Source organism: Lepisosteus oculatus, chromosome 24 (genome assembly GCF_040954835.1).
Source record: "Lepisosteus oculatus isolate fLepOcu1 chromosome 24, fLepOcu1.hap2, whole genome shotgun sequence".
Classification (NCBI taxonomy): domain Eukaryota; kingdom Metazoa; phylum Chordata; class Actinopteri; order Semionotiformes; family Lepisosteidae; genus Lepisosteus; species Lepisosteus oculatus.
Window position 1 is genome coordinate 8,809,303 of NC_090719.1, and position 21,571 is coordinate 8,830,873.

The 21,571-nt window shown below is 38.5% G+C and overlaps 1 protein-coding gene across 2 annotated transcripts in view; it reads right to left on the reverse strand.

Moving 5' to 3' along the window:
* Positions 1 to 4,280: 4,280 nt before the first annotated feature.
* LOC102694641 (nucleus accumbens-associated protein 2) overlaps positions 4,281 to 21,571 on the reverse strand; it is a 50,696-nt gene continuing 33,405 nt past the window's right edge. For both annotated transcript variants that reach the window (XM_069183146.1, XM_006640670.3), the window contains one exon: positions 4,281 to 14,237. In XM_069183146.1, coding sequence (XP_069039247.1) covers positions 13,720 to 14,237 — 518 coding nt within the window. In that variant the 3' untranslated portion in view covers positions 4,281 to 13,719. The remainder of the gene's footprint in view (positions 14,238 to 21,571) is intronic.

Sequence of the window (21,571 nt, forward strand, 5' to 3'; positions counted from 1 at the left end):
TATTAGTATAGAAATTTAGCTCTTACCTTTTTAAAAAGGAAGTTTAACATTTACTGTAACTATTAAGATTTTGGTCAATGAGGTGAATGGCCCTGAGTTCTCTTCAACCACTGAGAATGTCTTTTTTGGGACGGCAAAAACCCACCAGCCACAACCAATAATGCCATAATGAAATGACTTTTGACATTTCTCTTAAATGTCTAAAACTGAGACTTTGCTAACGCTTAACATTTAAATGTGTCTCATAACTGACTGGAACATGCACTCAGACCAAGATGAGGATCAGCCAATATTTTATCCAAGGATCATGCAGATGGCTGTATCTCCGGCTCTTACACTTTAAAATCAAACCCTTTCTTTGGTCAATCCTAAACTTAGTCCCCCAAAAACGTTTGGGGTTTAGCTTCTTAGAGTTCCTTCCCCATCACTGGGTATATACCTGCTAACGTCACCAAAAAACTCTACTTAATAAAGTCATCTTGGCTCGATGCAATTTCATCGCTAAAAGTGAAAACCAAAACCTGTTTGAGCACTAGCTACGACCCAGGTGGTCGGAGGGTAGTAGTTGAAGTAGCTTCCACAATTGTTTAGAAACCCGAGTTTCTAGCAAATTTAACATTACTATGAATAACCACAAGAGGGCAGTGTAGGATAAGAAATGGATGAGCGAATTACCATTAGCACTTCATTGCATCTCTCCCGCAGAGACTCCGGTGCTTGGAAGGAACTCATGCGCTCAGTGCTCCTACAAATCAGTCTTTTAGCAAGGTACAAAATTCACAATTTTTACAAACGTTACTGTTTATTTAAAAATCCGCAAAGCGTTATATTTAGTAAGAGAGGGTGATCTCCAATGGTATTTTGCAGCGAATGCATTTTCCAAAGCTTTAAACTCCCTGCCCTCCATATGGAAACGTCATTAGAAATAAAATGCCTGTAATATAAGAACACAAAGCGCTTTGAGACGGGATGTTTACCGCAAAGCTGCCTCCAAGCTCTGCAGGAGCAAATGCAGTACTAAGAATTACAATTTCACATCAACTAATGCTAAATCTCATTAGTACCACCTAGTCACATCTTTACATTTGCAACTTTTGTGATCTAGTGTTAAATTTACAGTAATACGGCTATTGCTTCATCCATAGCATACTGCATAAAATGTTACTTCAGGTGGGCTGCACTACAGCCATGTAGTACAGATAGAGAACTAATTTCAGCAGCCATGTTCATTGGCATTGGTATTAACCTACTGTGCAAGGTTAGGTAAAAAGCCAGTTATTCAAGACCAGCACTGAAAGAAAGTTCAAGGAATCTTAAAAAGCAGGAAAAATAAAATACTTAAAATGCATGCATAATAAACTGTTACAAACCAACTACCTACCTATTGCGAAATGTAGCAGCATGTTGCATAAAATGTGCAAACCGTGCGAAGACCATCACGTTTAAAAAAAATACACAGCAATGCTTGTGTCCAAAATATGCCTGAGCTCATCTACTTTCTGCGTAAATAGCAGGCAGAAGCAAACTTCTGAAACACGGTAGTTTATACATGCTTTCATCAATAAGGAGCATTTGAAGGGTTAAGAGGTCATTAGACCTACAGTACAAGAAATGGCAAAACCACACCATTTAGTGCTCATGATGTCCAAAAAAACAAACAAAGGCTACAGTTCATATCTGATCCAGTGCCAGTTTGTACTCCAATATATAGGATTCTGTTTTGTACATGATTGTTGATGTACAAAACCCATGCAAAAAAATAATAGGTTTATATAGAAAGATTTAAATATTTAGGAGATACAGTTTCCAATTTATTGTGCCCAACACACTCAAAATACAAGAAAGGTACACATTCAGTCCTTGAGAACATTTTCTGGCAAAGTATGTACAGAGCTGCATAACTAAATAGCAACGTTCACAACCCCTTTCACCTACCTGTGCAGTTAGAGCTTACCATTAAGAGCACTCCTTCAAACCCAGAACTGCCCCACACAAGACCTCACCCCCCTCTGGCTCCTCAGATGCGGTCATCGGCTCGCATGCCTGACAAATTGAGCAGGTCTTCACAGAAAGATTCCAGGGACTGGCTCCATCTGTGCTCCACTCCTACAACCTACAGTGGAGAGACAGATCTAACCTGAGTCTTCTGCACTGGTTGGCCCGACTGTTTTTAAACATTTCCCATCACCAACACCAGTCCAACTCCCAAACCAAACTTTTTGGAATGCTGCACCTGTCCAGGACGTGTCAACAAGACAAACAGCCTGCAGAGAGCAAAGGCAAAACCCACAGTCCAGGGATCCAGTGCAGTTCCTCCCCTGTGAGGAGAGCAGTTCCTGTACCGACTCCCATCGAGAGAACCGACAGTAGCCGACATGCTGTCTCCTCAGAGTCAGGAGAAGAGACATTTAGAAGAGGAGGCTGCTGGTGTGCTGAGTAATGTTTGTACTGCAGTGTATCCAAAGTGATTTACTCACATGTGTGCACCCAGGAAATCAATCAAATCAATACAAAGCAGTAATTCAATCTTTCAGAGCCAGGGACACTGCCTTTGTACCTTTGTAACTGCTTCAACATCCATGAGCCTCCAGAAAATTCAAGAAGGACAGCTTGTAGCATCTCCTCTCTTTCCACTGTCCAAACTGCATGGCTTTAATACTCACAGAAGGGCATCAACAGGTCTCGCCTCCTGGTATCCCTTCAGCCAGCCAGTCCTGTTCGATGGAAGCTCCTCATTCATCAAACCAGTCAATCAGCACTGTCTGCATCCAGGTGGAAAGTGACTGGGGACCACTGCTCACAGCATTCCAATCCAATTCACAATTCCATGCAAGAGTCACCAATGCAAGAGTCACTCATACCAATGACAATAACAGTACATGATAGTTTTTACTATTTTTCAGTTTCTTTTTTTTAAATGACTTCTTAACCTATATCATTTTTAAACCAAGATAGTTTCGCACTTAATATTATTGGTAGTACTATGTCCATCGCCTTCCTTCTTTCAGAAAGGTCTTATGCAATTTTCCTTTCTTTCAAGGAACAGGTGTTTTTTTTTTCTCCCGTGCTTTTTTCCCCACAGACGGGCCTTTTCTTACCTGGGCTTTATTTGCCCTACCTTTTCCCCCGAAGGCTCCTCCTCTAATCTACCACCCTATTTTGCCTCCTTACTGAAGTATACAGTAACATAATCCCTATAAATGTTCATCTCTGCTGCTACCAACCTTGATCAACACTGAATGAGACTGTAAATGTAAGAGGGTAGAGCACAGTGACAAAAATTGTTACTCTCTGTCCCCCAGAGTTTGGGCTCAGAGATTAAAATTGGCATCAAGTGGCGATATCCCATCCTGCTGGCTATGACAAACTGTAGGGATGCAAGGAGTCACGGTACAGTTCAGTGAAGATTTGAAAGAAGTTTATTTTGTAACATAGTGGCCTCCTGGAGTTCAATGGTTGGTTTAGATGCCACAACTTTCAAACAGAAAGTCCACTTGTGAGTGGCCTTACCAGAGATCGAAATGGTTAGTGGACAGACAGCTGATGATGTACCCAGTTGATCTTTACCAGCTGTAATGTTCTCAGTGTGCACAATTCAAACAATTAGGCTGCCAAAGAAAGAATATACGTAACGGGTTCAAGGTTCCACAGATTAGCAAAGGTGAAATCGGCAAAATATCATTTCATTTACTTTTACTTTATTCTCGTCCTAGTGTCTTACAGGTTTGACATGAGAAATCAAAACAAATCTTATGTTGTTTTATGTCTAAGTGTGTGTAACATATCCAAATACATGATTAGCTTCCCTCAAGAGCCAAATATTGCTGGACATGATGTCAGATCTTTTTATAAAAAGGAGTTTGTAAGGTTGTGACTAACTTCTGTGTACCGTATAATGGTATTAAGTTTTTTTTTTGTCTGTGGTACCAGGCCACCTGACAGTTCAGGACAGTTTATCATTTGTCTAAACGTGTTGGATAAGCATGTTGCAGATTTAAAAAAAAACAAGGTGACAATGAAAGCCTGCAAAATATTTTTTTCCCCAGAATGAATGCCCAACTAAGCCAAACTCATGGCTCTTGTTTCAAGAAATGGCCAGATGTGATCCTTGAATCAATTAAGTTCAAACTACCAAGTGGGCAAGAGCGGCCGTTCGTTTGTAACTTTCTTGTCATCTTACATATAGTACGGAAAAAGAACAACTCAGTTCAGTCTCTTGATGTAAATAGTTGAAAATATATAGAAAGGAATGAAGATACCAAAAGAGAAACTACAACTGGTTAACAGTAAAGTAAGGAGTTTTATTAGAAAGCAGTAACCTGTATCACATTAAAAAGATGCTGTTTCTTTATCCACCACAATATTAAGTGGTAAAGAACAAGAGGTGGTGTTGGATATTTTCTTTAAATAAACAGGAAAACAAACAGATGAGACACAACGCAATAAGTGCCACTTGCATTTGTTAAAGAGCGCATTGTGTTTTATCAGCGGTCAAGCAATCACCCAGCACTTGAGCTCCCGAGTATTAAAACTCTTTCTTTAGCTTGTCTTGCCAATCCCCACCTAGTAAGAATCACTATAGTGCAACAGTTCAAGTCAGTCAAGTTCACAAAGGTCTTCCCAGTATAACAGGACTTTCCACTGATTGTCAAAGCTTCGAGCACTGGCTCACATTCCAAGAGCCTCTTCTCCCCCCCCAAACACCAACTGGTATTGTTAAGAAAGTGCTGGCATAACTAAGAAAAATAATATTGCAGTTTATCTGACCGCATAGGGCATAACATGGAATTTCCAACATACATCCCAGACACTAACCCATACGCATAACCTAACAAGGTGCTCCAAACTGGGTTAAGATGGAAAATAATTCAGTTTTGAACACCTGGCCTACACAACACGGGTTCAGTGCAAACAAACATTTGGCTCCAGATCAGGTGTGTTAGTTCAAGCAGTTGGTGGTGGGATGCAAAGATCATGTTATGAGGACCTTACCATTCCAACACTCTCCTGTCCTTCTGGATAACAACGAAGGTCTCTTGGTCAGACCTCTTAGTTGGGGCTCTGCTAAGAACTCATTTCGCACTTCTGAAAGGTAGGAATTTTGGGGTTAGCGCACATATTTCTACCCCAGCGTTCACTAAACGGTCACCTTTCTTTAGAAGCACCTTGAAGTCCCCATCCCTGCCTCTGCTCCAGCTCCATAACACCTCCATCACTAATAAACCACAACATGTGCCATGTGTTGGAAAACAACCACAGTTCAAGCTCATAAGGACTTGTTTGTGCTTGTAGCAGTCTTCTGAGAGATTTGCTTCCACGTTTACCCCATTGCCAAAAATGAACAGGAACTCAAGTGCATTTTACTTCAGCTAAAGAGTTAGGAAGAGGCACTACTACATCCCAGTTGAATAGGGCAGATGTACAGTCAAGTATTTGATCAGAGGCAAAGGTAATTTTTACCATGGAGTATTTCAAACTCCATCACGTAGTATTCACATAAAGAAAGAGACCACTCAGGTGTGGGATATACATCTGATTCACTTTTTGCTTTATCTCTACAGGTTGCAACAGTGAGTACTAGATTTACGCACAACTGACCATGGAATTCAGTGCAGGTTTCAATGATCTGGTTGCCTTGGTAACAAAATGAAAAAAAGCAGAAGTTTGCAAATGCTTGAACAACCTTAAAAATATGTCCTTCAGGGGCTGCAAAAATATCAAGTACCTGCTTTACAGTTAGTACTTTGAGAAAAACAGACAAAAAATAATTAAAATCATGGAACATTTAAAAAAGGAATTATCATCTGTGTAACTCATCATCACCAGGGTAATTTTAGTAGCATTAAGACTTGATGGGTTTCATATACAACAAATGTGTATACTAATAAATTAAAACATCATATAGAATCGTTTTGGATGCCGAAACATCCAAATGTTTTTTTCTCTGCTTGTCTCTGTGCCTTTTCCCTGACTTAAATCGTTACAATCGATGTCAGAAGAATGAAAAACCTTTTTGATATTATCTTTTCTACAACCTGTAATACAGAAAAACTCATGATAAATGGAGGAATTTGGTTCCAAACAGGACATACTTAAATGGATTGTGGCTCAGCCTGATTGCTTTTGTTAAAACTGAATCAATGAAAAGTTTCTCGATTTTAAAGTGGTTTACTGACTAACAAGAACCTTTGAAACTTTCGTTTTTGCCTTCTAAAAACGGAGAAAATATCAGATATACTGCTAATGTACTGTATATACTGCAGAAGAATAAAGGAAACAAAATAACTTCTCTTTTTACACAAGTGCTTCTGAAAAGTTCCAGTGGACGGAAAATCTTTCAGTCAGTTTTCCAGCAAAGACTGCTAGGTTTGGACTCAAAAGCCCACCTTACCCTATTATTGTTAAAATGAAACTACATTCATATTAGTCCAAATAATAGGTGTCAGGAGAAATCTAATGAAAGGGATTGCAACAGCATTATAAGTTAGTGACATTACCACATTATATGCAGCTTTGTAAATCATGATACCTGCATAGGTTTGTCCATGGAACATTAGTCACAGTAGTTTCCTTTCAAAGTTCTCTTATTTTGGCTTGCAAAACTAAGGCGTTTCACCAGGATTGTGGGTATAGAAGAGATGGCCGATTTCCACACTCACTGTTCGGATCTGAGCCACAAACCAGCTGCTTTGTGCCAAACGGTATATTCTAGACTCCCAAATAGGGGATATCATCAGTAATATGATTAACTTTTTAAAATATTTGAACACTTAATACTGATGTGTAGAAACTAAGACGACGGGTAATTGCCCGTATTCTAAAATCTCTCTGAACTCCCCCCAAAAAGGAAAAGTCATGTTAAATTATTTTGTCCATCAAAGCCATCACCTGAATAAACAGTTCTACAAGTGGTTTTTAGACTGGAATTTGGGGATGGAACATTTTGTTTGGTGGTATAAAAATTGTTCTAAAATGATATTTAAAATCAATTGGCTGCTCTAAAAACGCAGGAACAGTACTGTATGTTGTGGAAGTAAGATATGTTTTCTAAAGCAATAAGTATAAAGCTATGAGACATCAAAGAAACCCACTGCAGTCAGCAACAATGTGAAAAATAAGGCCTCTTCTTCCACAATCAATATTCAATGGGTTTAAGGCACACATATTTTCTCACGAGAATACACAATACTCTCCACCACTCTCACTCATAAACAACATGGGGTGCAAAAGAGACATTCCTCTCTCTACAGCTCTTACAACCTGTTGAGATTTGGGCACTGTTAATTTTGGCTAGAGCTTTACCTGTTTCAGGTATAATGTTATAAATCTTTGGTGAATTACCGACTTTTTTTGGCCATTTCCTGCATTTATCTGAAGACTAAAAATTACCTATTTAACACAGTTCAAAACACTTTTAATAGTTCAATTTTTTTCCTTTTACTTTTGCCAATGAAAGGTTGCAAGCAACACGAATCACTATCATCTGACAACGAGGCTTTGCTTAATTCATCTGTACTGTATACATGGTCTGGGCCAGCTTGCACACCCTCACATACGAACTCAAAATCTTGAGTGCCAAATGTACTTATCTATCAAAATGGAAAATCTAGTTCTTAATTTAATTTCTAAACAACCTTTCCTGTGGTTAGCATTGCTGCCTCACAGCTCAGGGGCCCTGGGTTCAATCCTGCACCTGGGACTCTGTCTGCGTGGAGTTTGCATGTTCCCACCATGTTCGCATGGGTTTCCTCTGGGTGCTCCAGTTTCCTCCCACAGTCCAAGGACATACCGGTAGGTTAATTGGCTTTTGGGAAAACTGGCACCGATCTGAGTGTGTGCCAGTCTGTTTGTGTCTGCCCTGTGACGGATGGAAATTCCATACAGGGTGTATCATGCCTGCCTTGTGCCTATTGCTTACTGGGACTCACTCCAGGCTTCCCAGCGACCTGGAACTGGATTAAGTGGTTAGAAAATGGATGGATGATCAATCCTTACTTGTGTCAAGATTATGCACACTCCGAAAACAAAAGTACTCCAGCCTTAAATTAAAACGCAAGTGAGGCAGTGAGGCAGCAATACTATCTGGCACACCGCTGTTCGGTTTTTATTATAATTTTCGTTCAGTTTTGGAGTATTAAGTCTAATAATATTCACTGAATATCAGTGGAGAAATCCATATCTTAAAAACTAAATGTTTATGGTGAAAACAAATTAAATGACTGAAATGTAAAAACAAAGGGTAAAAAAATCAGTCTAAATTACCACTGAAATACCACTAATAAATACAAGTCACTATATCAAAGCTGAGGAATGTAAAAAAAAAAGTGTGATGTTGGGAAATGTTGCTGTTAACCAATAATTTGAGAAGGATTGTAACGTTTTGTTTTTTCTGCAAGTCATCATGGTTACAAATATTATCTGAAGAGAGATGAGAATGCCCCTTTTCACCTTTGCAAGCACTCAGTTTTATCAACTGTCAACATTATTTAATGATATGAAAGTTAGGGTCTCTGAGAAGGAATTCCAAGCCTGATTACCGCAACATACAGTGCACCGACATACAAGTACGTCTGTCACGTTACTAAAAAGTAACTGGCTTGCAAAAGTGTGCTCCCCATTCTCTCGCTTGCACCCCATTTTGTCAGACTGTACACTCTTCATTCCTGTAAACTTAACACATTTCCTTAGTGCAATAATGCCCACTCCCCACACTTAGATTAAATGGATAAGATGCCCATAATGCCTTCTGGAGACTCTACACCGTCCCCAACTCTGACCACTTTCCCAAACTCACAAAGTTGACAGCAGCTTAACAGAACCCCTGCAATGGATTAATTGAAAAAGGTAGTCATAGACATAGAGGTATTATACCGACAGGATTAATGTTACTGACAACAAATGATTTATAAACCTCAGTGCAGATTTGTTTCTTGAGATTCTCGTTCACTTCTCTTTGTAAAAAACTGTTTCTCGTCTGTTGCTTAGAACAGAGATCTCCAAAATCTTAGCTGTACTAACAATCATTATCAATATGGTCGCCTCCACCTTAGCCAACAATGTCAACAAACTTACATTGGGAATGAGAGTAACACGTTTATAATATACTGTAATATTGAAAACCTAATGGCAAAAGGCCTGTATACCTCTATAGTCAAGACATTTCTATCCATGACAGATAAAAACAATTTGTGATTATTAATTTGATAAGCCTGTGGGGGGATAACATTTCTGGGAGAACACTGGATTTGGGCACTATAAGGAATCAGATAAAAAAACAGAGTAAGTAAAATTAACTAATCTAACTTAAATACAGGTTTTGGCTTGTTTAAGAAAGTAAAGCTATCAATGTCCCCCCGCAAACAAGCATTAATTAAAAAATGTGTGAGAAATCAATCTATATTATACAGGCAAACTGGCTTTAACAAATTTAATTTGTGAACACGAACATTTTGAAGACAGAAAAAGATTAACCTATTTATGTTCTTAAGCAGCTTCCTGGACCTGTTCATTCAGTTCTCTGTGGATTTTATAGATCAAGTCAGGCAAAAACAAAAGTCAGCAAAAATAAGTTTACACCCAAAAGCATTGTTCTGTTAAACTGCTTGTCTCAGAGACAGAAAGAGAAGGTGCTTAGTCCCCAGTATTACAATACGCTATCCCGGCCAAAAGACTGGAGACTTTCTGTGCAAAACAAAGAACAACTCTGGTGTATTTGAAATTCCATGAACACCTCTCCCTGGGTTCAGAAGCTTAAAAAAGGCCCAATCAAGGCCTTAACTTAAACAGCCTCTTCATGTAGTCAGGTGTCTTGGACTCTCCCAAACTGTGTACAATATGACACCATCATAAAACCTGTCCCAAATTACAACACTGCAGGATTCTGCAACAAAATCCTAATTTAATCCCAGTCCTAACAAGGAGCCTAATAGGAGCAGGACATGGCTTTGAATGGTAATACAAAAGCAAGTGTGATGGAGGGCACTGCTCTTCAGAACATGCTGCACTTTAACAGTCAACAAGATCCACAAAGCTGGGTTTTGGGAAAAATTCCAGACTGGTGGTGCCAACATGACATGATTTTAACCTCTTCACTATTGCCGATGCATGGAGCGGTCTTTTTTTCTAGTGCAAATGCAAAATGTCAGCAGGATTTGTTGTGTTTTTTTTAAATCCAGTACAAAAAAACATTGGGGGAGGCATTAGCTACTGTGCATTTCAGTAGCACTGCGCCCCAACCCTGAGGGGTCTGCTCAGCAAAGTCAAAGGAAGAAGGACCTCAGGACCACTCCTCTCTCCTCCACCCGTCACTAAGAAAGTGCTTCTTTCCTCCCACCCCTTCTGTGATTTTTACAAAAAAAAAAACTTTGCAATGTAAAATGTTACATCTTCAGGCAACTGCAGCGGCTTTTGCAAATTAGTGGCTTTTAATTGTTTATGCATTATTGTTTTGCATGCAAGCAGCTTGTGGCTGTGTAGGAGTGTGTTTGTCTGAATGTTGTGTGTATTGGTAGCTCCGCAACTACCATGGGGCACAGCGTGTAACATCTATTAAACACTCATACAGGCACAGGTATTAAGAGACAGACTGGGTCTGAATTGGATCAACAATTTTAAAATATATTAAAAATGATCTCCTTTTTTGTAGATGTGTTTTTCAAGCCGGCTTTAATAAAAATACAAAGATAAAATCCCTTTGGTTGATTAAAATGGCTTGTTGCACATTCAAGAACAGAAGAATGTCCAAGTAGTATAGCTGGCTTTGTCTTACTCTGTAAGCATATGAATAAATTACTGTTTTCATAAATGTAGAAATCTAGTGTTTTAAAATATGAGAAGGGATGATGAGAGGGAGCTACTTGGTGCTTTGAATTGCCCTGAAAGAAAAAAATTCTCGTAGAAAGTTCTGAAGACAGAAGAAATGAGAAGACGCACATCTATACTGTATACATATACAGTATGTGTGTGTTTGGAAGTGAGGGTATTGAAAAAGAAACTTCACTGATCTATGTACAGTGATGTGAAAAAGAACATACACCCTCTTAAGATTCTATGGTTTACATATTAAGTCATATTTGACCTGCACCTGGTCCTCACTAAGTCCTAAACAGTAGATAAATCTGATCTCATGTGACAAATGACATGAAAATTTTACTTTGTCATTATTTATTCAACCCCCCAAAAATCAGCCAACATTCAGAAGCGTTGTGTGAAAATGTTAATGTACCCTTACTGCTTCCATATCAGTTAAGAAGGTAATTCAAATCTGGTAAAGTGCATGTAGTTAGTTGTTCATCAGAAAGCGCTTCTACCTGTATATAAAATAAAACACTTTGTCAGTCTGGTCATTAAGGTTTGTGGTAATGCATCATGCCTAGGTCAAAAGATATCTGTGACGGTCTCAGAGAAAGAATCGTTGCTGCTCATAACTTGGAAGAGTTATAAAGCCATTTCAAAACAATATGAAGTCCCATCATTCTGCAGTGAGAAAGATAATTTACGAATGAAGAAAGTCAAGATGGTTGCCTAGGATCTACCCAGGAGTGGGCGTCCCAGCAAATTCACCCCACAATCAGACCGTATGATGCTTCTAGAGATTGCAAAGAACCCCAAAGCTACATCCAGGGATCTACAGGCCTCTGTCAATACGGTAAACATTAGACCTGATGATTCTACCATTAGGAAAAGACTGAACAAGAACAGCTTTTGTGAAGGGGTAGATAGAAGAAATACCCTGGTCTGCGGAATTATCACTGCTGCATGGCTTAGGTTTGTAAAGCAGCACCTGAACAACCACAAGACTGAACAAGACACAAGTCCTTTGGACAGATGATATCAAAGAGATGTTTGGCCGTAATGCAAAATGACATGTTTGGTGAAAACCAAATGCTGTGTATCACCACAAGAACCTCATACCAACCATCAGGCATGGAGGTGGAGGGATGATGATTTGGGACTGCTTTGCAGCCGCAGGACCTGGCCGGCCCACAATTATTGAGTCCACCATGAATTAATCTCTCTACCAGCACATTCTATAGGAAAATGTGAGACCATCTGCCCAACAGCTAAAGATTCCCAATAGAGGATCATGCAACAGTACAATAATCCAAAAAAATCCACTAAATCTACGACTGAGTAGCTGAAAAAGAAAAGAATCAGGAGTCTAGACCTCAACGCCAATGGGATGCTGTGGTAGAACCTAAAGAGAACTGTGCATAAACAAATGCTCTCAAACATCACCAAGCAGTTTGGTAAGGAGAAGTGGGCCAGAATTCCTCCCAGGTGATGTAAGAGACAGATCAACTCTTACAGGAAATGTTTACTTCAACTTATTGCAGCTAAGGGGGTTTCATAGCGAAACACGGGGTGCACTGACTTTTTCACACAAGGCTACTGAATGTTGGCCGAGTTTTTTGATGAATAAATAATGACAACTTTTAAGAAGTACAAACTGGTTCTGGTCTGATTGGGGTTTAGTACAGTGGTAATGAAGACAACATTGGCAAATTTTTAATGCTTACTATGAAACCATTCATTTCACAGTAGTTTCATAGTCATTTTATCTTAACAGTATTGCATTGTTATATGTACACTTGAAGTTATGTGACCATATTGGAATTGGAACCATAGCAGGGTGTAGTTCCATTTGTGAGAGAAGGATTATGAATTTGAATACTTAGAAATTTAGATTATATTGCTTTTTGCAACATTAATTTAATGTGTCATCTTTTTGGTACTGAATATAATAATATTGTACCATGGACGGTGAAGGAATCATTCTTAATTCCTTGTTGTCTGATACGTCTTTTATATCTTAAACACTCGTGTCTTGTAACTTTCCACTCCATCAGTTGTAAAAGTATGTAGTTCTGCTTTTGTCTATGCTGAACTGTCACATACAGTATGGTATGTTGCAAGGCATAACTGCCATATGTTCCTGGCGGAGTTACAAAAACAGTGAGGAACTTGCTTGACTCCTTCCTCATGTGCACAGCACAGCAGGACATATATAATCCTTCCATTATGGGAGTAACTGTTTAACTTGTTTACTGTATAAAAAGACCACCCTGTGTAATACTCTTTGGGTCTTGCTTGACAAAGCCTGATTCCCATATGCATATGCAATAAAGGCATTTTCTGCTGCATGAACACCAGAGTTGCTGCCTTTTACCTGCTACTACAACAGATAATAGTCAGGTATGATCAATCAAAACATCCAAGTAAACAAATGAAGAAACTCTATCATACCTTTCAACGCTGGTATTAAAAATTCATGTTTTGCAATAGTTAAGAAAACTAGGCATGTATTAGTGGACAAGCGCCTCATTCTTAAGATTTCAGGGATTTTTTAATAACTTTAGTTAGAAAAACAATTTTATATATCTATCTAAATTAATGAAAAACAATTTTGATAATGCAAAGACTGTTTTTTTTTAATCAAATATGTGGGAAAAAAAGAAAATGCTAACTACTGTGACTAGCAGATTAGTGCCTCTTGAACAAACTGTGCCTGTTTGCCCCTCAGAGTCCATGAATCTGACGACTGTGTCCCTGCAGCTCTGGTGGACCAGTATACGGGAGCTTTAGGATTCTGTCTATGACTGTAATGCTCTGTGAAGCACTACTGTATATGTGCGAATGTGTGTTTGGGTCTGTGTGTTGAGAGTGGCATTTTGTACAGGGAGTTTCCCTTTCAAGGGGACGGGGAGTCAGTGGGGGCACTTACTGCCCATTTATCCGCAACTCTTCCCCATACTCCTCTGCCTGCTGTCCTTCTGTAGTTGGGGGCTGACAGCTGCTGTTGTCACCCCCCTCCCCAGGAACGAGAGGAGTTGGCCCACTAGGCCCATCTGAACTTTGTAGTGGGGCTTCCTCTTCCTCCTCCTCCTCTACCTCCTCTTCTCCTTGGCCACCTCCTGTTTCAGATTCCGGCACCTCTCCCCCACCTGGACTACCTCCTAGCTGGAGGTGAGTTCTGAGCGTCTCTTTGCGCTCAGTGTAGATGCGTTGCTCAAAAGTGAGGGCAGTGGGAGTGAGAGGTTTGAAATCGGCGTCGAAGGGCAGCGTCACCCCTGCCGCCTGGCCTGGTATCCCCCTGTACACCTCGACCCCATCTGGCAACATGGATTTGATCTTGGGCAGCCAGCGTTTTCTCACACGCCGAGCGTTGGTGCACATGTCGGCGGCAATCACGTTCATCTCACTCTCCTTGAAGTTCGGCGCAAAGTTCTGACAGTACACTGGGGAGGAAAAACACAGACAAGAGATGTTTGCCATTAATTCATTCTTCAGAGGACATACTTGTTGCAATTACACTTCTTATTTATTGAGACTACCAAAAACAATCTCTCGAACATCCAATTCTGTGATGGACCTTGTAGGACGTGAATAGTGTATGATCCCATTTAGTTTTTAAAGAGTTCACATCTGTGCATCTGAGGTTGTTTAAATGAAGGATGGCAACATCTAACATTTAGAAAACTGCACATTTAGCATCTCTAATGGTGTACTTTATACTGTAATTCATAGTACATTCATTACAGGATGTTCTCTAATAAATGCATACAAAAGACCAAATAAGAGGGCGTCCTGTGGCTCATCTCGCTCAAGTAGTAGTTTATTAACTAAGAAAATCTAAAGGTTTGTCAGGTTGTTTCTTATAGGTGCCCACAGTTTGAACCTCAGCCACTTGGTTGGGAAAATCAGATTCGCTACCCTTTAAGTAAAGAACTGATTCCTATTCTCTGAATTATCCTTAAATTTGCTATTGTGACTCAATATTTGAAGTATTTTTTTCAGCTGTGCCTGCAGTTCTATAGACTCTGAGTCATGGAACCTTTTGTGCATTCTGCGGAATACTTTCTTCCTTCTGATTTCTTTCTTAATATGTCCATTAAACCATTCAGACCATATTTTCTTGGACTTAAGACTTCACGTTTGAGAAATTCATTTGTTTTTAGGCATTAACTGTTATGCTGCTGCTGCTGTCGGACAGAGCTGCAGTGTGTGATGATTGGCTGAAGCCCAAATGTAGATCGCAGGACACTTCTTCATGTTTTCCTGGAGAGGCCAGAGAGTGGCTGTGAGGGTGTTACAGGAGAGAGATAGTGAAGGCACGGGAATAGTGAGGCTTAAAACGCTCCGGAAGCTGAATAGGGAAGACCCATCGGATTGAGGCAAGGCTCGCAGCTGAAAAAAAATGGAGAGTAGCTGGTGAGCCGAAACCTCGGAAAACACAGCCGCTGAAAAAACAGATTGGCTAGCTAAGGATGGTTAAATGTGCTGGCAGAGACTGGGAAAAAGTGAAACTGCTGAGTCAATGCTCATGAAGAATTGGTTGGAGAGTTATTCAGCAAAACAGCGAGCAAAGAGTGAAGTGTATGTTTGCACTGATAGGTCGCAGCTTAATGTTGGAGCAATGACACACCGGAGTACGTTTCCTCAAACAGCCAGCATATTAAGTAGATTGGGATCTTCATTCAAACATCCTTCTTCTACATACTCAGTAACGACATCTTGCCTAGTTGGTGATTTAAGAAGCAATCATTAACCGTTCCAATTATTTCCATCATCATATATCAAAATTCTGTGAAAAGTTGAAATCTCCTAGTGAAGTTTGCTACAAACCTTCCCGATCTCATCAAACAGTAAACTACTTGTGCCTGTATCTGTGTTAGGTGGTCTGTAGATTCTAAAGTGCCCATATCTTTTTGCTTCACATCTCTAGCTTCCAGGTTATTTTTTATATGTAGCCCCACACCACCACCTCTTCAGTCCTGTCTGTCTTTTTGAAAATAGTCTGGACCCACTAATTTTATGTTTGTCCTCCTCATCTTCACTTAACCATGTTTCATTCGCTCCTATAATGTCATAGTTCCCAATTAATGAAGTAATCTTATGTTCTTGCAGCCTTGAGGTATAATATAAGCATTTAAGAATGGATGAGCTTTGTTTTAAATTTGTTCTTGGTATTGCCTGTGGCTTTTCATCATTCCAGAACTGGTCTGTTTTAACCACCCTGTCCCCCAAGTTTGCGAGTTTAAATATTCCTCTACTAGGAATGCACTCTTTTTCTGTAACAATCTTTAAGAAACAGAAAGGTCTGTGGTAGTCAACGCTGTGCAGTGTATATCCTCTTCCCTGTGGCTGCCATCTACAGATGCAGCCATTCAGAACTCACAAGGTGCCACAAAAACATATTGCGGTATGCCGAAAGATACTGCCCAATGCCCTTTTTATCTCTTCAAATAATCTGATGCATGATTGCACTACTCAGTAAACCTGCCAGGTGGCGCAGTGAATCCTTTATGTACTGTGTGTCAGCATGTGTCTATCACATACTGTCAATCTTATTTTAATAATAAAAGTTAAATGTGAGTTAGCCCATTAGTGCTTTTTCTGTGCTAATAATACTTTACAGTTACAACAACAGAATTCATCCTTTTTCAATTACATAAAGTATAGAGAATTATTTTTTAATTGTGTATAGATTGCTACAATTTATTATACATAGTAGCTGTAAACAAATATAACATTTAAAAGCAAATAAAGACGTAAAAAAGAGGTTAGTCATGACTTGATTGACTTTTAAAGAATGACTTATGGTTGTTTCTGGTCGTGTTGCAGATCGATGTCTACACTATATTGTTACAGCTAACTAGGGGGTGTCTCTAAGAATCTAGATAAAGTGTGTAACAGGCAGTGTAAATATTTCCAGCTATAAAGCAAAGGGGATATTTGCTGAGATGGAGAGAGTCCAGATTCAGTGATCAATTGTAAAGATTACCTTGGTTTACCTGAGTTAATTAAGTCCTGGCTAAAGGATTAAGTGTCAATCAACAGTCTAAAAAGATACATATACTGTGTAAGAAAATGAAGAAGTAAAGGTGAATGCTGCATATTGGTGGTGGTGGAGGGGAGTCCCCATTACCTGTAAAGCACTTTGAGTGTCCAGAAAAGCGCTACATAAGTGTAAGCAATTATTAATTATTATTATTATAAAGAGAACAGAACAAGACAGGAGCACACAGAACATAAAGCATGTGCCAGGCGAGCGAACTTCTAATTCCATAAAGACCAGTTGAGCTACAGTAAGTATTTGAACCTTGCCAAGAGAGCTTACATTCTGCATTTTTAGGGAACTTGAATTTTCTGAGTGAAGAATCCATCAGTTAAAACTAGCCTATACTAGTCAATGGGTGCATTTTAGAATCGGGAGATAGGTTCCCATTTATTTTGTGGCATCCTTGGTTTGCAGAGAGAGATTTTACCCCAGGTTGTTTTCTACTTAGTTCAAAAGGAAGCTTTACCTTATACTCCCCTTTGTAGCATTAAGAGTTGAATATGTGAAAATTTAATTGTACTGTGCATAGGGTAACTTGTATGTTGCATGATTATGTTGTGTGTAGTGTAGTGTGTGTCACTGTCATCTCTTATAATGTTACAGTAATAATGTTAATAATGTTTTTCTTTAAGGAAACCACAGTTTTGCCAAAACAATGCTGCAGTTGTTTAATTGTGTATAGATCAGTACTCCTGATCTGTAAATACCTCTGGAAACCCTCCTATGTTTTAAAAAATATTTTAAGGAATACACTTTTAAAAAAGGGGTCCCATGTCAATTTCTCCTGCAGAGAAATTCTCACAACAGAGAACTAGCGAAGTGCTAGCACTGAGCGAGATTTGCTGGACATCACCACAGCCAGGCAGTACAGCAGGGACTACTGACATAGATGCAAGGAAGTTGTAAAGGGGGTTTTGTGGGAATCTTAAACTAATACAGCATCTGTGAGCGATCAGACTGTTCCAATACCCAGCCCCACTCTGACTCCTATTAATCCATAGGCCCTAGCAGGCAAAATGAACTAGCTGCTACTTCCTGCTAAGGGGAAATATTAAGTGTAAATAATTACATCTAGAGAAAGGCAGTCTGCAAGAACGGATGTAATACTTGACGTATGGATATCTGTGGATATTACTTTATGGAATTCTTTAACTTGGTAATTTTCCTTCCTCATTTTAACATGACGTAGCTCGATCTAAATGAAACTGTATCATGTTGTAAATAGTAACACTATAGTATGTGTGTGGGGCATCAAAAATGTAGTTTATGAGTCAATGCATTTGGCTCACATGCCTAATATAAAACTACATTGTTTGCTTGGTGAGGCATACACTTCCTAATCCTTTAAAAAATTTAATTATTTTAGAAATGCAAAATTAATAAATGCCACTCACCTCACAAAATCCAAAAGTATTGTAAATATTTATGTTTTGTCTTTGTCCCCTCGTGTCCTAGCTAGGAGTCAAAATATATAATAAGGCCTTAGTGGGACCTGCAAAGAAAGATTAGCATGTCTCTGTGAAGCACTATGGAATGATTTGTTGAAATTCAGAGAACAGATGTCCTTGTAGCTACAGTAGCTCCTACAAAAAGCCAAAGGTGTAGTGCAATTGAGAAAGAAAATGTCCTATAGAGGAGTTTATGAAGTCCTAAGCAGGAGATAAGAAGTCCTCATTGGGGAAAAAAGACCTACGTATGAGTTTTTAATTTTTTTATTTTTTTCCTCATGGCACCCGGATGCTATTGTACAGAGCTGACAATCCTGGTTCAAGAATGTTTAAGTTAAAGCATGTTAATGCTGCACTGCTCTTCAAGTTTAATCTTTGTAAATCTGCAAATGTATATTGGTGCTGAAGAACATGATGGTCAGGTAAAGTACTGTATTACTACAGCCTGACCTGGCTCACTGAACTTCTCATGATCATCAAAAGGGGTAAGTAGAGGGAGGAGGGATACACATTGTTTCATAACATCACTTATCTTAAATGTTCGTAGTTTATTGTGTTATAAATACCACTTTCCTATTTTAGATAAAAATATCTTATACATACTGGTTATAATGATTAGTATTTTAAAGAAAATATGAATGTAAAAAGACCTCAACTGTGACTTCTGTTTAAGGGTATCTTTAAATTCTCATATTCTCCCTGAACAATCTGGAGAGCAATCTTTTTGGTCTGACTGGTAGAACTGGGTCATTGACAGTATTCAGGTTTTGCCAACTCATACATCATCTTCATTTAATATTATTATTATTTTAATATTTAACATACTGTGATTTATAAAAATAATAAAAATGTCAATTTAGTATACATGCTATATAATATATTATTATTAGAGAAATAGTCTTTCGTCTGTTATTGCAACTTGTGCATAGGCCAGGAATGCAGCCCAGACCTTCCAGGTGGCAGACAAGAATTCTACCACTGAACTAATGCATCACTCTCCCTGGACAACCTAAATTAAAAATGATTATTATCCATTACAACAATAACAACAGCAAGTGTTCATGGAAAAAGTTAAAATTTTATATAATTTTATAAAGTATATAAACATTATAGAGTTAAAAAAAGCATGTCAAAACCTTTCCACAATAACTGAAGCAAGTGACTGAGATAAAAATTTTGTTGCAGGAAATGTTAATGAAGAAGGTGGAATACTATTGTGTACCTTATTTTTTATTTTTTGTTACCACTGTCACTACCAGCTATATTTATATATTACAGTTATATTATGATTTTATTAAACACAAAACTAAAATACATAGCAAATAATAAAAAGGTTCACATTGTTTTAACAAAAAAGCATGAGATAATATGTAAATGTTGACACGTGTGAATGAAGGCTGAATTTAAGGCAAGCATTTGATCTTTTCTGGAATCTGGTCACAGAATACAGGATGCCCAGGCTGAAACATTATGTGTGAAAAATGCTGTCACGATTTGCCAGTATACGTATACCCGTGAGCCTGTATCTTTCAACAATGAATACTGCAAACAAATTGGACTGCCTTACTAGGACTGTGATTACAAATTACAAATACAGCACATGGAGCAACAGGAATACTTAAGGTCAAACAGTTTTAAAGCATGTTTGAAATTGTCTGAAATTCTCAACCACTTCACCCAGTGGTGAAGGCTATCTGCAAAGATTAGAGACAGTCTAGCAACCTCTAGTAATTTTGTAAACTGGCCAGCTACAGTACATCTTGTTTAGGAACAGGTCTTACTACAGTCTCACCTTAAAATGTAAGAGAGGGTACAAAGGACAAGAAACCACATTGTAAGTATTGCATACGAAATAACTGTTCAATAGCAGGCTTAATTTCTTTGTCCAAAGTTGCTATATCACTTTGACTTTGAAAACTGACAAAACTGGGGAGCATTAAAAACGGATCCTTGATAAAGTCATCTAAAAGGAGTGTGGAGCATGTTGCATCGCTTTGTTGAAACAAAAAAAGAGGTCATTCATCAAACACGTAAAATGTCTGCAACTAGAAAAAACTGATAGGTCCAGATGGCTAAAATTAAATCATATGGCTCACACTTGCAGATTTGCCCCCATTAACTGAAAACATGAAAAAAGAAATAGAAAAACTTGTTGGCAACATTATTTCCAGCACAGATGAGTTTTTTTTGCTATTAACAATGACAAGATTTAAAAGAATCAGAAGAGGTCAGGGGGTGTAGGCCTATGTTATGTACCTTTTAGAATGGGTTGCACATTCTGCTCATAACCAACTATATTGACTGAAGCTGTTTTTCAGTTGGATGCACATATAGCAATCACCTAACATTACCCATTCAAATGAAATGTGCCCATTTAAGCATTTAGGAATGCACTCAGATAGCCTAGAGCAGAGATTCTCAATCCTGGTTCTGAAGGTCCGCACATGTGCTGGCTCGCTGAGCTTAATGATCAAATTATCTGAACTTACACTTTACTTAACTGGAACATGGACATGTTTTTTTTTCCTCACTCACAATTTAAAATAGAATTTTGCTTAAGATAAAAAGTAAACTCTAACATGTTTAAGAGCTGAAAATAGCTTAAAATAATCCTTTATTAAGTCAATTAATGGTTAAATTGTGTGAATGATAGCTTGGCTGGAACAAAAACACAGAAGGTGTGTGAGCGTCCTCAACAGGATTGGGAACCCCAGATCTGTACATCACATGTGCGCAACATTGGAAATTGAGCAGCATTATATCACACCTACAATCACATTTGTACTAATAGGCTAATGCAATATGAGTCCTGAGTAAACATTTAGTCATTCAGACATCTCTAATAGTCACCCATGCCTGTGTTTACTCATAACTGTCTGGCAAGGCAATCATATTTTGTGTAAATGGAAAAAAAAAGAAAATAAAACTTTAAATGTATTACACAAGCATCTACAATTACTAAACAATATACATAAAAATGCATTATCATTCGCCTTCACTGTTACTATGCTGGAAAAGCCATGAAAGATAGTCTACAATAACATGATGTATCAAAATAAATAAAGAGCATGACCAAGGCATTTAGAAAACATCCTTTTGCATCCAGAAGAAACAGAGAATCTCCTCTTTTAATATAAAAGCCATTGACGTTTGCAACATTTCAATATTCAAATGCATAATCATGAACTACTTAAACTGTGGAGGAGAATGACTCGCAACTTAAGGGTTGTAACTGACTTCAACTGTACGGTGACACAATTTTGACACAGTCTTGAGTATCTGT